The sequence below is a fragment of the Pieris napi genome, chromosome 5 (assembly GCF_905475465.1).
Source record: "Pieris napi chromosome 5, ilPieNapi1.2, whole genome shotgun sequence".
NCBI lineage: Eukaryota > Metazoa > Arthropoda > Insecta > Lepidoptera > Pieridae > Pieris > Pieris napi.
In genome coordinates this window covers 773,456-788,025 of record NC_062238.1, presented here as the reverse complement: position 1 = coordinate 788,025, position 14,570 = coordinate 773,456, and the positions used below count along the sequence as shown (strand labels likewise).

Below are 14,570 nucleotides of genomic sequence, written 5' to 3'. Positions count from 1 at the left end.
TTATTGGTACATTTGTTTGTTATGTTTAGGTTTTAATAAACCATATGTAGTTTAATGATATTTTTGTGTTCTGTAATCGTCGTAGACAGGAAGTAAATTCACTCAACTAGGTTTATATTATAATAAAACAAAGTATTCAAGTTATTGTTTATTCCTTAACTGTACAAAAAGGCTTTGTCGACACAATCTTGAAACCGCGCTTTCATCCTTTCGCCGTAACTTAGCGGCTAAACGAGCTAAGCTAAATCTGGATCTAGGGCGTTCACGCCTGGAGCCATCTGAAATAATTTGGTGGTTATTGTGGAACATAGCTGCTGTATACATTTGACCAATTATTTGATAAAAGATTTCCGATAAACACTTAGGGTCTGTTTCACAATGTACGGATAAAGTCTACATAAGTTCCAAATTAGCTATTTATTACTTATTGATAGGATAAACACTATTGTTGCGTTTCACGACTGTCAGATAGCGCTATACGTCACATAAAGTCCATCATAAGTTATGAGTCCGATGAATGTCAAATAGCACAATTTATCTTCCAAATAATTTATGTGTTGCATAGCTATTTGGTACTGTATCCATACATTGTGAAACAGACCCTTATTGTAATTGTGTATTTAACTATGACTGCAAAAATCTTCCTCAATAGAAATGATGGACTCAATAATTAATTAACATTTTAGTATCTTACAACAATATCCAATTTCAATGTAATTGTTTTAATATCTTTTCTTTTTGTGGTACGAAAATTCTCCAAAATTGTTATTTATGTAGTAAGATTTAGAAAATAATTACTTTGAGCTACTCTCTGCCACGCTTCCCTCTCTACGTTTACCATTCCCGTGGAAGCACTACGGCCCAGTGGTGAGTCTGGATTTGAACTTTGACCCTCCGCTGCATCGCTTTCACAGCTTACTTGACTAGACCTAGAAAATAGTTTTATTTAATGAGCGGTATATATATAAATAGCTTTGTTTGTAACCTTCTTAGTTTTTGCCTTGTACGAACCAAACCTGAAGTTGCCATGCCAGGTACATTTCTGCTAGCTCAAGTTTCTTAGTTTTGCCAGCGTAGCGATTACCTAATTCGTCGAAGTTTTAAGAATATTGCTAGCTTGGCTACCCTGCATCCAATATCATTCATTTTTGTTTTTTATTTTTAAAAAGTAAATTATTTTGTTCTTCGGATAATGCAGTAAAAAATATATTCCCTCTAAATCTCTTTCTGACTTGAAGCTATAGATTCATATTTGTAACTAAATAAATCAAGTAGAGAAGTTACAGTCTACTCTCACTAAGGGCCGACTTATTTATGGTAAAAAAGTTTCTATATATTGTGTACTTACCGATCACCTGGTCTTAGGTCACTCGCAGAACTAGTCCCTTCTCTTCTCATAGAAGGAGAAGAAGAAAGAAACCGTTCCCTTGCTTCCTTAATCCTGGCAGCTCGGGATGTCATCCTAATTAACGTACAATTATCTTCAACCGCAGATATGGACCTCATAAAACTAGGGTTTAGTAATACCGGTTTTTCGAATATGTCTTCAGATTTCTGGTTGATATCTTCCACATTCTGGTGTATTTTTTCCCTTCGTGGTATAATTGTCTCCATACTTGGTGTTGTTTCTCGTATGTGAATATCTTCCATTTCTTCGTTTTGAGGATGTAATGTGTTCGCGCTGTGGGATTTCAAAACTCCATCGTCTGCGGGTGTCAAACATTTTTCTGATATTTGATCTTGCGATAATTGACACGCGCTGGCGGATTTTTGGACTTCTCTTTCTAGGAATGGGTTATTTCTAGAAGAAGAACAAGTCTCATTAGGTTGGTTGGCAACGGTTTCAACAATTTATCGATAAAACCCTAATTGTATCATGCGAGTACTTTAAGACAGAATAATATAGATGAAACTATCGATAGAAACTTGTATTTTCCATAGTGAATTAAGAGCCGCTTCACACAAAAGGGTCTTGTTGATTTACTTTTAATAAAATACCTTATATTAACGCCTACAGGCATATCCGGAGGACGTTTTCTTTCAGATTTTGGAGATCTCCATAACGGAGATGTGGTGCCACTACTTCCTCCGGAAGGTGGAGCTGTAGTATAAAATTAAGTTGTAAATTTCTTTGTCAACCCAACCATACTAATACACCGTTTAAGGATTATTTAACAGATTTGTAATATAATTAACGTACTATACGGAGAACATATCATTGGTATTATGACTGGTTCCTTATAACTGTTTGAACATTTGCTTTTAATATCTATTTATTTTTCATTATTATGTTTATTATAATGAAAAATAAGATGCAACAAAAGCTTGGCGATTTAACTAGGAGACTTTAATGCCCTTTTCATCCTTTCTACCCGTATATATTAATTTTCTTATTGTGTACATTTTTAACCATATGAATAATGTTTTTTTTATTTTGTACGAATAAAAACCGTCATGAATTTATTAATTACCTTCATTAATTTTTTTATTATACCGCTGAATCATAATTTTAATAGCCGGTGCGGTTTCCTTCTTACGTTGCGATGTCGGAGATGTAGGGAGGGGTGGCCTCGAATTCTTTTTCTGCTCATCATCTTGAAGTTCTCCAGAACTTTTTCCAGAGCTTTTAGATTGCAAGGAAGTTTTCGAGTCGTGGACTGGCTGAGTGAATTTAGTGTGGCTTGGTTCTAATTCTTCTACGTCTACTGGTATTACTGCGCGGGGAATGGTTTCTCCACTTCTGACAATAGGTGAAAATATTTTGCGTGTGGTCTTCACTATAACTTCCGGTGGTTTGTCGTGGACATCTTGAGTTTTAATTTTTAGGACGAACACCTGAAATAGATTAGTAAATTTAGTGTTGTGTAGCAAACAATTATTAATGCAAAATATAACAATATTGGGTCTAAACGATAATTAGGTTCTGAAGATGCCTGTTAATATAGTTAATCAAATGCCAGGAAATTAAATAATAAAGTACTTCTTTCTTCTGGATTTCAAAGTATGAATGAGTACTTACTTCACCTTCTGTATCCGAGTGATGCGATGTGGGAGGTGTTCTGGGCTTTTCAGACTGTCTTCGCGGTCTTTTCTTTCTTCTCGGTATTTCTACCGTCACTGTATCTACTTCTGGTTCTGTATCAGTTTCAGACGGCTTCGATAGTTCCCTCTCCAATCTGGCTCTAGATGTTTTTTTCTTTTTACCGTTATTACGTTTTTCATCTTTATCACTATCATTTTGTTCTTTAGCACTGTCCATCTTCAAACTTTTTACACTTATACTTTTGCTCATGGATTGAGCTTCAGTAACGTTTTCACTTTCAGAGACATCTTTGAGAGGACCTCTTTCAATTTCCTCAATGGTCTTTCTAATAAATTTTGCATCTTCTTCGCGACTTTTTTGTCTTGAAATCTTTCGGCGTGTTTTTTCTGTAGTTGACTGCAATAGAGTAATTTTTTAAACAAAATTAATGGTTTGTGTTGAAGAAGCACATTTTTTTATTAATACTAAGAACACATGATCAAATTATTTATGTTTTTACAAATAATATTACGAAATATATTGACACACCAATAAATATAGATAAAACAGCCGATAAAACCTTACACAACAACTTTACGATAGATAGATATATATAAAACAAACATACCTGTTCTCGGATAATTTTATGGTTTATGGTTTGTTCTTTTGTTTTTATTATCCGTGAATCTGAAATCATGACTATTAAATTGTTAATAGCTTACAGTCATTATCAATAGCACTACCTCAATCATTTGAGCTTTTAGCGATGGGAGTCATAAGTTCAATTTGTGTTTGTTTGCAACGCAATCTGCCTTCTAAGAAAAATTATGATTGTTACCAGCTTAAGTAATAATTTGTCTCCGTAAGTTCTTGATTATCGAGAGTTTACAGATATTGACAGGTATTATTTTGGAATGGCTTTTGCCAAAACAGGGCACACAGATTTCTAAAAAGAATGACATGATAGAAATGTGATTAAACGTAAAAAGTATCTGAAATGAAAGGCTATATATATTTTATAATATTCTAGATTTGTATGTTAATTATTTAGAGGTAGCTCTAAGTTTGGACGTTCGCGGTATTTTAAAACGTCAGTGTCTCGGTGGAGCACTTACATCTGTCCACCTCTCGATACTGAGGTCGTATTGAACGTCTGTCTTGTGATGCCAAGTCCGCTAATAAGATTATTATTATGTACCCACCAGAGCCATTAGATTGTACAACAGCAGTTCCTGTGATCGCAGACGTGGTTTCACACAGTAAACGTGCTTCAGCTGGGCCATACGTATAAACAGGTTTTTGTGGTGTATGTCGTGGTGAGACAGCTACTAAAGGGGCAGCCGTGCACACCTCTTCGGCCTCTATCTCTATTAGGAGGGCTTCTCGAGCGTCGCCATCTTCACATTCTTCGTCATCAAGCTGAAAGTACAAAGGTTTATCAGGATTATGTTTTAAATAAACTGTCGATAATAAGATAAATTACAAACAGGTCCTTGGTTTTTTAATGCACTTATTTATTACATTTTCTAGAGATAGATATTAACAGTACACACACAAACAAGATAAAAATAATCCTAATCTTTAGTAATAGAAATAATCAAAGTTAGTCATGGTTTGAAGTTACTTATTAATTGTTGTGTCTATCTTAAATTCGAGCTATAAACATCTCACACGAGTTCCGTCAACAAGGGAGTCTAGCAAGCGCATGTTTTATGGTTATATATTTACACACCATAGGACTGATATATCATATGTCATTACTTGAAAACTTCGCACATACTTATTGTGAGGTTAAGTAAGCCAATCGTTGGATAATGCATAAGCTAGCTTCTTTAACCACCATTACGAAATTTTAAATGAGTCAGGGGCCCGGTACGTTTAGGTTCAAGTTCGGCTCTGTACATCGAGATCAAACGACGTCTATGGCGAGAGCACGTTGTGGTATTTGCTACCGCGGCTAATAAATAGTCTACCCGGTCTGTTATTAGATAGCCTAACGCTAACCAATATAAACAGTAAATTAAAAAAACTACTTTTATACTGGTATGGTTATATTTATACAAATCACAGTGGTTTTCTAATGTAACATATCGAGATTATATAATTTTGAAAAATAAAGAAATTAAAAAAAGGTATATTCAGAAACGTATTTCAAATAACATACCAAATTCTCTAAATCTTCAGCATCGTTAACACTCAGACTGCTTGCATGTACTCTTCCGCCAGCGAACACGGGACCAACACTACCGTCACTTTGTGTACGAGTTAGGGCAGCGGGAACCTTATTCCTCGCCTTTGCTTCCTGTAATAGGGCGGATGTGGAGGCCTCTGGAGCTATTCCTCGAGATTTCTCCCACTCGTGCAGTTTTCTTGTAAAGGAGCGGGAGATTCCTGCAATAAGCAGGTGATATGTAGACATCTGTATTAACTGTATCTCTTCTATCTGTCAACAGTCAGTATCATTGACTAGGCTAGTAAGGGAGCGTTCAAGTATTACGTTATGCAATTTTTGGAGGTTATTGGAAACCCCCCCCCCCCCGTGTAACGCGCTACAACGTTTTTCTGTACCCAAGAACACTGTAACGTATAGTAAAACGTTTCCTGACCACCTAGTGACTCTTTATACCTAAAACTTACTATTATGTGGTGTAAAGTATTGGAAAGCTTTCTTTAACTCCGAGTTTAAAGCTATATTTCTGTATAGGTGCCATGCTTTGGCGCAGTTTTAAGGATTTTAATTTCTGGCAATCGACACATAATACTTAGAAATATACCGTGAAACTTGAAAAGGCCAGTCGATGTCTGAACCAACACTTCGTCGGGTTTCGCTTCCTCCTCCCACGTGGGAACTGAATTAGTTTCCTTCATACGGGTCCAATCATCTGAAACGTAAGTAACCCTTAATATAAAATTCATCAAAAGTATTTTGATTCTATAAAAAACGGCATAACATTTTACAACCTTGACTTTAAATTTATTTATACCGAATTTTACATTCGGAATCGAATATAAAATTTGAAATACTTGATTTATTTAGATGTTTGTATTATCGTTATAAAAATCGTCTTTGGTACAAGAGGTGGGTGTGTATTTTACGATGGAAGATGGAAGAGGACCAGTCCACTTTCATTTCGTTTCAATCAATTCCAAGTTATAAGAGAAAGAAGAGAGTCCAGTAATCAAAAAGAACGGTGTCCACGTTACAGAAAGCGTGGTAGAGGATAACCATATAAGCGATGTGATGACATATTGACAAACATGATGGTAAATTTATTTATTTATATAATGTGCGAAATGAAAGCGAATGAAGAAGTTGGGGAGGCCTTTGCCACTTGGCAAGCGGATGAGAGAGCTGGTGCTAGATATAATACCATACCCTATTATCCAAATTAAAACCCTTTATTATTATACATTTCTAAAATATAAATCAGGTAATCAAGTAAGATGTCATGAATGTTAAAATCCACTCTCAACCATGGTCCTATCCTCAGGCAATTCTAATATTTTACCAGGCAAGTAAGGTAATTGTTCCTTATGCACCAAAACAACCCTTTATTGTCACAATTTAAAAAAACTTAATAAAACCTTACATTTAATTTGTAATGTTAGTAGTTCCATACCCCATTTTTTCAAGAAGTCTTCGCTAAGGTCCTTCCGGGCTGGTATGGGCGGAGGTTGTTTCACACCCTTCATCCGCCATTCCTTCAGCTTATTGTGGTAGTCGGCTGAAAGCTGATCTTCAGTAGCCACAGGTCTCAGCGCTGGAATAATGGTCGGAAATATAAAATTTAAGAAACCGGTCTGTTGTTACACGAACCTCTACGTGGTGGCTAAATTTCAAAAATGCTTTAATAAAAATTGAATAGCTTAGAAATGAATAACCTCGCAAAACATCAATTTTCCCTGGATGTCTGTCAGAGAATTCCCTGCGAAGGCGTGACTGTAACGCAGCATAATCTCTAGCGATTTCATCTCTTACACCACTCGCTTCACAGCCGCTGCTCAGGCCTTCTGTATCTGAAAGAAACAAGAAATACATACACTCATTAGGTATCATCTATTTATTTCTCTGCTCTTCTCATAGACTACTTAAAACGATAAACATAGATAAAATTGTCAATGAGATGATTGATATTTTCGATGTAACGATTGACAGTCAATGTCATATCTATAACAATTCCTCAATGTTTATATAACGCAATGTAGTCGAAATACCGAGAGGAAATAAAACAATGTATGAGCTTATTTATATACGTCTTTGTAGCAGTGTAACTTTATTAACATTATTTTGATTTTCAGGAGGAACAAAAAGCAGCGGACAAATGCTAATTAGTTTTCTCTTTTCCCTGTGTTTGCTTTCACTTATTTACGCTTACGTACGTATTTCGTTATCCTAGCATACTCCACTTCCATTAGCAGCTGTTGTAGTATAAACTTTTTAACATTTTGGATATGAATATAGTTTACGCAATTCAGAGATAATATGTCTAATGGTGAAGTAATTTACGAAGTGGGCTTTTTGAGTTTTTGTTGAGTATTTGTTGCATACAAAAATCTATCCTTTTTTTAATACTGGTATAAATCTCTTTTATTATTTTTTTCTTGACAAGTAGATGACTTTGTGCCTTAGAATATACAATGGTTGGGTTGGGCACACGTATTCAACTGGTCTAAGACGCGCCGGTATCGTCACAATACGTAGTTCCGTATTCCAACAGATATCTCTAGGTAAAGATATCATTGTCGATGTCAATATAATTATCGTTTGAAAGCACATACAAAATAAAAATAAATATTGGTGCAAAGACGGGTTCAGAACCGCACACTTTGCCGCTAGAGGATTTTCTTTTGGAATCCACCCTATGTTTCAGATTAACCATAACCCAGAATTCATAGCAACAGCGTCCGCATTACGCCAGATTTGGTCAGGCACTTGTCGTCTGTCTTGCCGTCAAAGCCAGTACAGCAGTTTCAGTGGTCTGAGTGGCCTCGAAAGGTCCAACAGTATCGCTAGTTCTCCAGGAACCAGCCATTCGAGGGCCAGAACAATTTGCGTCTGCGACACCTGTCCTTGTGCCCTCATTGATAATGTACTCAGGTATGATAAACTGTGACGTTTTGGCGTATTTTATTTAATCAGTTCTAATTTTATATATAATATAATATTTATTTTCGTAGCACCTGCCGCCCTGTTACCGATGCCTATTACGAAACATTAGAACTCTTCTCCAACTACACCTGCAGCATCATGCAAAGAGTAAGATCCGATAGCTCATTAGTATCATTCTAATTTAAGGGAACTAAATGTGTTAAACACTCATTTTGGCTTCAGTCTGGTCAATCATTTCCTCAATAGGCCAAAAACTTTCTGGTAGCACATCTCAAAATAATTATTTGATCGCTAGGGATATCTTCCTGTATGGAACAGAAACGTCACAGGCCGAAAAACGCAAAGGATTGACGCTTTTGATATGTTGTACTGGAAGCGGATGTTAAGAATACCGTGGACTATGAAACGCCTCAATGCATCGATTGACCGTTTATAAACTATATGCCAACAACGCATCATTTCGTACTATGGTCACACAATGCGTAGGGGCTACGAGGACCTAGAAACCTCTTCGTGATTGGCAACATCGAAGGCAAATGATCGCGTGGACGTTCGCCAATGAGATGGATTGATCGAGTCAAACACTCATCTACTTCAAAACTGTAAAAGAAGCGCAGGGCCGAAATTGGTGAAGGGAAATTATTCGCCAGATTTTGCTTCACGAGACTCAGATATGAGCTATCGGCCCAAAGAGAGAGACATAATAATATACTCGAAACATAATAGGTGTTATGTAGAATTAATTAAAAGTGATCTAATTTACACTTATGCTAATTTATGCTTACGTATTTCGTGATATACAAAACAATTGTATTATTTCAGATTAGTGGATTTACTCAATATTTTACAAGCGTTGCGGGATGTGGAGTCTCATGCCAAAGACGAGCACAGGTTTGTTCATCATTAATGCATCATTAATTTTAATATATGTAGTTGAGCATTTATAAGTAATTTTATCTTTGACAAGTTTAGTAGTAATAATTCAATTTGTTTTCCCGGGAATTCTTGTATCGTTGCCTAAACTACATTTTATTACATCAGTCTGAAAATATTTTATCCGAAAAAGATTATTGTTCCAGATCCGTATCTAATTATATAATTACATTTCCAGTTGTCCGCATCAAGACAGTTAGATTCATCACAAAATATAAATTTTGGGAATCAAGCAAGGGCAGAGAGAAAATCTAATGCAATGGTAAAAGGAATAAAGTCACTCATTCTTCGTAGAAAATCTGCTTCAGGTAACCAAACTGAGGATCCAGAAAGAAGCGAAGAGAATGAGCCAAGAAAACGAACACTGAGTATTGTTTCTAAAAAAGAGAGCGTGGAAGACACAACGTCATTGTCAAACGGCTGTGCTAGATGCATCGAAAAAGGTTATACATGCATGAAAAACTGTCCACGAGCCAAAAAGAACTCATGATTATTTAATAAAATATACATTTATATAATTTACTGACAATTATTATAGAATACTAGCTGACCCCGCGAACTTCGTTTCTCCTTAATGTGATTTTACTTAGCCTACCTTTTTACTACATACCAACATGGAACATTTTGCTACTCAACCCCAGAGACTGTTCGGTTTTCCGGATAGAAAACTTTTTAGGCTTTTCTGTGAACCTCAGAGTTCAAGTCATAAGTTTTTAAAAAACAAATAAAAAATAGGAGTTGATCGTAGAGGGGTGAAAATTAAGAGTTGTATGTATTTTGTATGCTGTATCATAAAAAAATAAAAACAAAAAATTTTGTCTAAAAAATTAAAAAAAATTACCAGCACCCTTAACATTTAATAGATAGATAGTATCCGTTTCTCAGACTTACTGAATATGCATAAAAACATTCATAAGAATCGGTCGAGCCGTTTCGGAGGAGTATGGGAACCAACATTGTGACACGAGAATTGTATATATTAGATTATTAGTGCAGTATCAAAAGTTTTATGTAAAGTTTTATTAGATAGTGAAGTGAAATTATTATTGTTGGCCTAGTGGTATCAGCGTGTGACTCTCAATGGACTTTTTCTATGTTGGCGGTGTTAGGCACAAAAAAGTAAGTTGCCTATTCGAAAAAAACAAATTGTCACGAAACAGATACAGAATATTTCTGTTTTGATCAGAGTTTCTGTGGGGACGTGATGATGGAATGTGCCCAAACCCAAAATTCCGGGTTTCTAGTTTCCTTCTATTCATTGCATCATTAAACACAATTTGATAGAAATATACCAGAAAATAATTTAGTTACGAAAAAACATTTAGACTTATTTAGTTTTCACTAAGATTTCTAAGTCACGTTTATATAAAGAAAATTACTAGAGTTTTCTTATTATCTGTCAATCGCAAGACAGATGTGTCAAAAATTTGATAAATAAATTTTTGTTTCCCGTTTGATTCAAAATTTAATGTATAAAACACTATTAAACAAAATATATTTAAATTAAATATGGAAGTGGAAAGATGTCCGTCAGAAGGTAATTCTTGCCTGTTGTTTTAAGTAATGGAGCACGAGGCAGACATATTTCTGATTCTGTTATCATAAATAATATAGAAAAAAATATTGGTTGTTTGTAAAGTAGGTTTACGATCGAGATGTTTACGTCAAAATGTCTGTTTCGTACCATCGAAATAATAATATTAGATTGAGTTCTTCTTTTTCAGAACTTTTAAGCCAAATGCGTAGCTTGGTGAAGCCAATTCTATTTTTTGCCTTAGCAGCTGTTGCGTTGGTAAGTTACATAAAATTAATAATAATTTAACCGTGTCAATCTTGACTGCTTGAGTGTTTGCACTATCCAATTTAAAAAACTATGTATTTCATTAAATCGCGCTCGTGATTACGTAGACCGTATAGTACGTTAATTGTTGGTATTATTGTGACAATAGAAAAAAACTTATTAACTAAATCCTTATTAATAACTATACTTAGGTACAATTAAGTTCCACAGCCGCGTCTTTATGTGTAGTACTCGCGTATATTGCCATTATATGTATATATAATATGTATTCTTTGTGCTGTCAACTGTATTAATGATAATATATATAATTAATAATTGTTTGTTTTAGTATGTACCACTGGGAGACCCACAGGAAAGGTGTTGTTCGTCGGAAACTGCGAAACAGCGGATCTCAAACACTTCCATATGTCAGCTATACTTAGTAACAGTCAAGTATGTCTTTAAAAACATTGGGCAAACGCATCACCCGACAGCACCAAGTCGGATTAGCATTTAGATCCTTATATATTTCGTTGAAAAGCTAATTTGGCCAAGCTATAAACGAGAAGGTCTTCTGAAAGTCTTATGTCCAAAGGGCATTCAGCGTAGAAAACCAACCTGATCGGTCCTGGGCAGCTGTCTTTATTTAACTCCACGTCATTCCAGCTTCCTTCACCTCTGCAATTATGCTTCGATGCAGGTCTGTTTTGGGCGGCCACTTTTCCTTTTGCCTTGAGGATACCACCTTAAAATACCAACTTAATGAGCGTACCCATTCTTTAAAGGACGCAGTTCAATGCAATGCAACTGGTGGTCTTCTAGCAATGTCTCCAGCACTCATCATTTAAGATAGGGCGAGCTTGTCCTGCCTCTTAAAAATAAACTTACAGGTTCCCTAAGCTATAAATGCGATAATTTAAAATTTTTGGCATTTATACGATTAATGTTGTCTTCTGTGTCTATCTCTTTTCATGACAGTCTCTAAGTTGTATTGCTTTAGACATAACTGAATATAACTTCCCAGAATAATATGAGAGTTTATAGAAAGGCAATGCGTGGGAAATAGAGCCGGAAAATGGGCGGAGTACGAAGCTTCCTGTGTCGTTCGTTGTCTTTGAGATTTAGACTTTTAGCTTTTCTCAAGACTAAAATATTATATTTTTCAGATTATATCAAAAGCTCATGGAGTTTCTCGAATTTGCAGTTACGATGTTGATAGACATTCTTTACGAACTTAAATTAAAGGTAGTTCATTATCTCTTTATTGATTGAAGTAAATTTTGGTTAAACGAAACTTAAGACATTTTTTGACAATTATTTAGTTATTAGATTGTTAAGGCATATAACCTTTGCTATTTTCAGTTCTATACTCTTCTCGGAAAACTGGACAGTAAAGACTTGTGTCGCTCCATCTGTTGCTATGATAGTGTAAGTATTACTGTCGTCACATAATTTTCCTGACGCTAAAAAGAGTTGTCGCTATATGGAAGGTAAGGAGGTGGACAGGGAGCGCAGGCAGACTCTCATTTCGGAGGCCAAGACACTTTTTGGTTAGCAGAGACAGCGGAGTGATTTTGTATGAATGTTACATTGTATGGGTAATGGTGCAAACCATTGGTGGATGAGTGGAGTAATTTTAACGTTGGCAGTTTGACGTTAAATCCAGAGGGAGTTGCATTAATTTTACACTATATGGTCACATCTATTAACGACCCTAACTTCCGTTGTATTGGTCTCGAAATTAAAGAATCATTGTTTTAATACAAGCATGGAAGGTTCATTTATCTATGCACTTATGACTAAGTGTATAAAGCTCATTTCGGTAAAGAGACATTGTTTATTTAATGTTGTAGAACCTAAGTGATTTACTTTTGACGTGACAACGTCTCACGTCAATGCCGACTGCACGTACGAAAAAGCATGACTAATTGTCTCGTTACGCTCATTGTCCCTTTACTACTCATTGTACGCTTGCGCCGCATCTATCTCTCTTCCACTCGATTGGCCTATGCGTCCAAGTATTTACTCCTTTGTATCCATATAAAATGGTTCAATAATTATTCAATTTCATTCTTAAAAATGTGCAATCATTTTATCCATTTTTTGTTATATATACGTTGTCACGTTAGGTTAAACTAACGTTATCGTCCGTAAATAAGGGCTAGCCTAAGGATTTAAGTCGAGAGCTGAGTATGTTTCCCTTATCTGTGATTAACGATGGCCATTGCGATTCTGGATTAAATGTTGTTTTTGTACCGCACGATCCCATGGTATCAACGCTACGAAACTGTATCGAAATTGTAGAGTACGTGCGCTTGTATCTTCTAGTGTAGTATGCTCCATACCAAGCTATATAGACGCCCTTATTTAACAGAATACACTGATGTGCCTAATGTTATAGGACACAGAGGAGAAGGTGCCTAAAAAAGAATCAAGACATCGTTCGTGCAACTGCATTCAATCAAGGTGCAGCAAACGAAAGTCGCGTCAAATCGTCATTTAAATATGTATTAATTTTGTGTTTGTTCTAAATTGTATATGTCATATGTAATCATTAGTACGGAAGTGAACTTGAAGTTAGTAAATAAAGAGTGACTTGATTTACCATAAGTAAATATCAATAATTTTACGAGAATGGTCTGTTTCTGTTAAGTAAAAATTATATCGCTTCTAAAAATGTCTAATAGTATATTTTTTTAACATCAAAATCACGTTCTCTTCTGTATTATTATTACCGTCAATTAATTACAGAAAAAAATGTAATTAGTGGTGTAAATAAATTGATTAAAATATATTTTAATTAAATGATCGACTGTATTTAAAACTTAAAGCATGACCATATTGATTTTTTTTTAAATTTATGTATATTACAGAATAATACAATACATTGTGTTACATTAGAAAACCGCTGTGGTTTGTATTAATAAAACCATAGCAGTCTTTGAGAACGCGACAAATGCATATAAAAATAGTTTTTCTAGTTACTTTGTATCATCATAACCATCGTTAACGTTAGGCTATCTAATAGCAGACCGAGTAGTAGACCATTTATTAGCCTCAGTAGCAAATACCTTAACGTTCTCTCGCCATAGACGTTGTTTGCTTTCGATGTACAGAGCCAAAATTGAACAACAACAACAAGAACCTATAACGATGATTTTAGAAATAGAAATCTAATCAGCCAGTACTAAAAGTTTACGAGTTTCACCAAGGAGGTTACCTAAAGCTGTACAGCTGCTGTGAATAACAATTTTGTAAACTTTTCACGCATTGTTTAGTCTGGGGTTTCTACAAGCATGGTTTCTATCTAGTAAATCTTAAACTATCGACTAATAGGTACGAGTACATATTAGGACTAAATCGGTAGATTAATCGTTAAATTGTTTGTTTTAAGGCAGCTTGAACAACTTCACAAAAAGAAAGGCGTAAACATATTTAAAAAGCAATTACGTTTTCATGAAAGTTTATCATTATCAATCAGGACTGTGCATATTCGTTAATTTGTTTAAACTTAAAAAACGAAACAAAGATTATTTATTTATTTACTGAAATACATACATTATACTTACAGACTATGCCAATACGATAATGTCGAGAAAAAATAAAATATAATAAAGTAAATATTATATACTTAAACACAATCTACTGTGAACTCTGCGAACATATAAATATGTCGATAGTGTCATGTGTGTAGACATTATAAGATAAGATATTATTCAAAATAA

General features: G+C 35.0%; 3 protein-coding genes across 5 annotated transcripts in view; 2 read left to right on the top strand and 1 right to left on the bottom strand.

Annotated features, from left to right (window-relative positions):
• Positions 1-141: 141 nt before the first annotated feature.
• LOC125049629 overlaps positions 142-14,570 on the bottom strand; it is a 31,409-nt gene continuing 16,980 nt past the window's right edge. The window contains exons 6-17 of one of the 2 annotated variants that reach the window (XM_047649023.1): positions 6,905-7,039; positions 6,643-6,783; positions 5,797-5,904; positions 5,187-5,413; positions 4,225-4,441; positions 3,651-3,721; positions 3,020-3,439; positions 2,472-2,835; positions 1,999-2,101; positions 1,349-1,801; positions 799-929; positions 142-278 (exon numbers count right to left, since the gene is read on the bottom strand). In XM_047649023.1, the coding sequence (XP_047504979.1) occupies positions 142-278; positions 799-929; positions 1,349-1,801; positions 1,999-2,101; positions 2,472-2,835; positions 3,020-3,439; positions 3,651-3,721; positions 4,225-4,441; positions 5,187-5,413; positions 5,797-5,904; positions 6,643-6,783; positions 6,905-7,039 (2,507 nt within the window). The remainder of the gene's footprint in view (positions 279-798; positions 930-1,348; positions 1,802-1,998; positions 2,102-2,471; positions 2,836-3,019; positions 3,440-3,650; positions 3,722-4,224; positions 4,442-5,186; positions 5,414-5,796; positions 5,905-6,642; positions 6,784-6,904; positions 7,040-14,570) is intronic. The other variant, XM_047649024.1, reaches the window with a different exon arrangement.
• LOC125049631 lies at positions 7,182-9,585 on the top strand. Its single transcript, XM_047649026.1, has 6 exons — positions 7,182-7,256; positions 7,322-7,398; positions 7,894-8,120; positions 8,201-8,279; positions 8,955-9,023; positions 9,244-9,585. Exons 2-6 carry the CDS (start codon positions 7,345-7,347, stop codon positions 9,553-9,555), a joined length of 741 nt encoding a protein of 246 aa, XP_047504982.1. The 5' UTR covers positions 7,182-7,256; positions 7,322-7,344; the 3' UTR covers positions 9,556-9,585.
• LOC125049632 lies at positions 10,412-13,576 on the top strand. Of its 2 annotated transcripts, none has more exons than XM_047649028.1 (6): positions 10,412-10,602; positions 10,790-10,857; positions 11,195-11,298; positions 12,012-12,090; positions 12,208-12,273; positions 13,220-13,266. In XM_047649028.1, exons 1-6 carry the CDS (start codon positions 10,575-10,577, stop codon positions 13,244-13,246), a joined length of 372 nt encoding a protein of 123 aa, XP_047504984.1. In that variant the 5' UTR covers positions 10,412-10,574; the 3' UTR covers positions 13,247-13,266. The 2 variants fall into 2 exon arrangements, with proteins under 2 accessions (XP_047504984.1, XP_047504983.1); XM_047649027.1 differs by having other exon boundaries at positions 10,433-10,602; positions 13,247-13,576.

Bases quoted from the DNA above. Each gene is read 5' to 3' on its own strand.
- LOC125049631 (XM_047649026.1), top strand. From the start codon at position 7,345: ATGCTAATTAGTTTTCTCTTTTCCCTGTGTTTGCTTTCACTTATTTAC. The intron at 8,121-8,200 runs GTATGATAAACT...TTATTTTCGTAG, and splicing joins CTCATTGATAATGTACTCAG to CACCTGCCGCCCTGTTACCG. The intron at 9,024-9,243 runs GTTTGTTCATCA...TTACATTTCCAG, and splicing joins CATGCCAAAGACGAGCACAG to TTGTCCGCATCAAGACAGTT.
- LOC125049632 (XM_047649027.1), top strand. From the start codon at position 10,575: ATGGAAGTGGAAAGATGTCCGTCAGAAG. The intron at 10,858-11,194 runs GTAAGTTACATA...TGTTTGTTTTAG, and splicing joins CCTTAGCAGCTGTTGCGTTG to TATGTACCACTGGGAGACCC. The intron at 12,274-13,246 runs GTAAGTATTACT...CTAATGTTATAG, and splicing joins CCATCTGTTGCTATGATAGT to GACACAGAGGAGAAGGTGCC.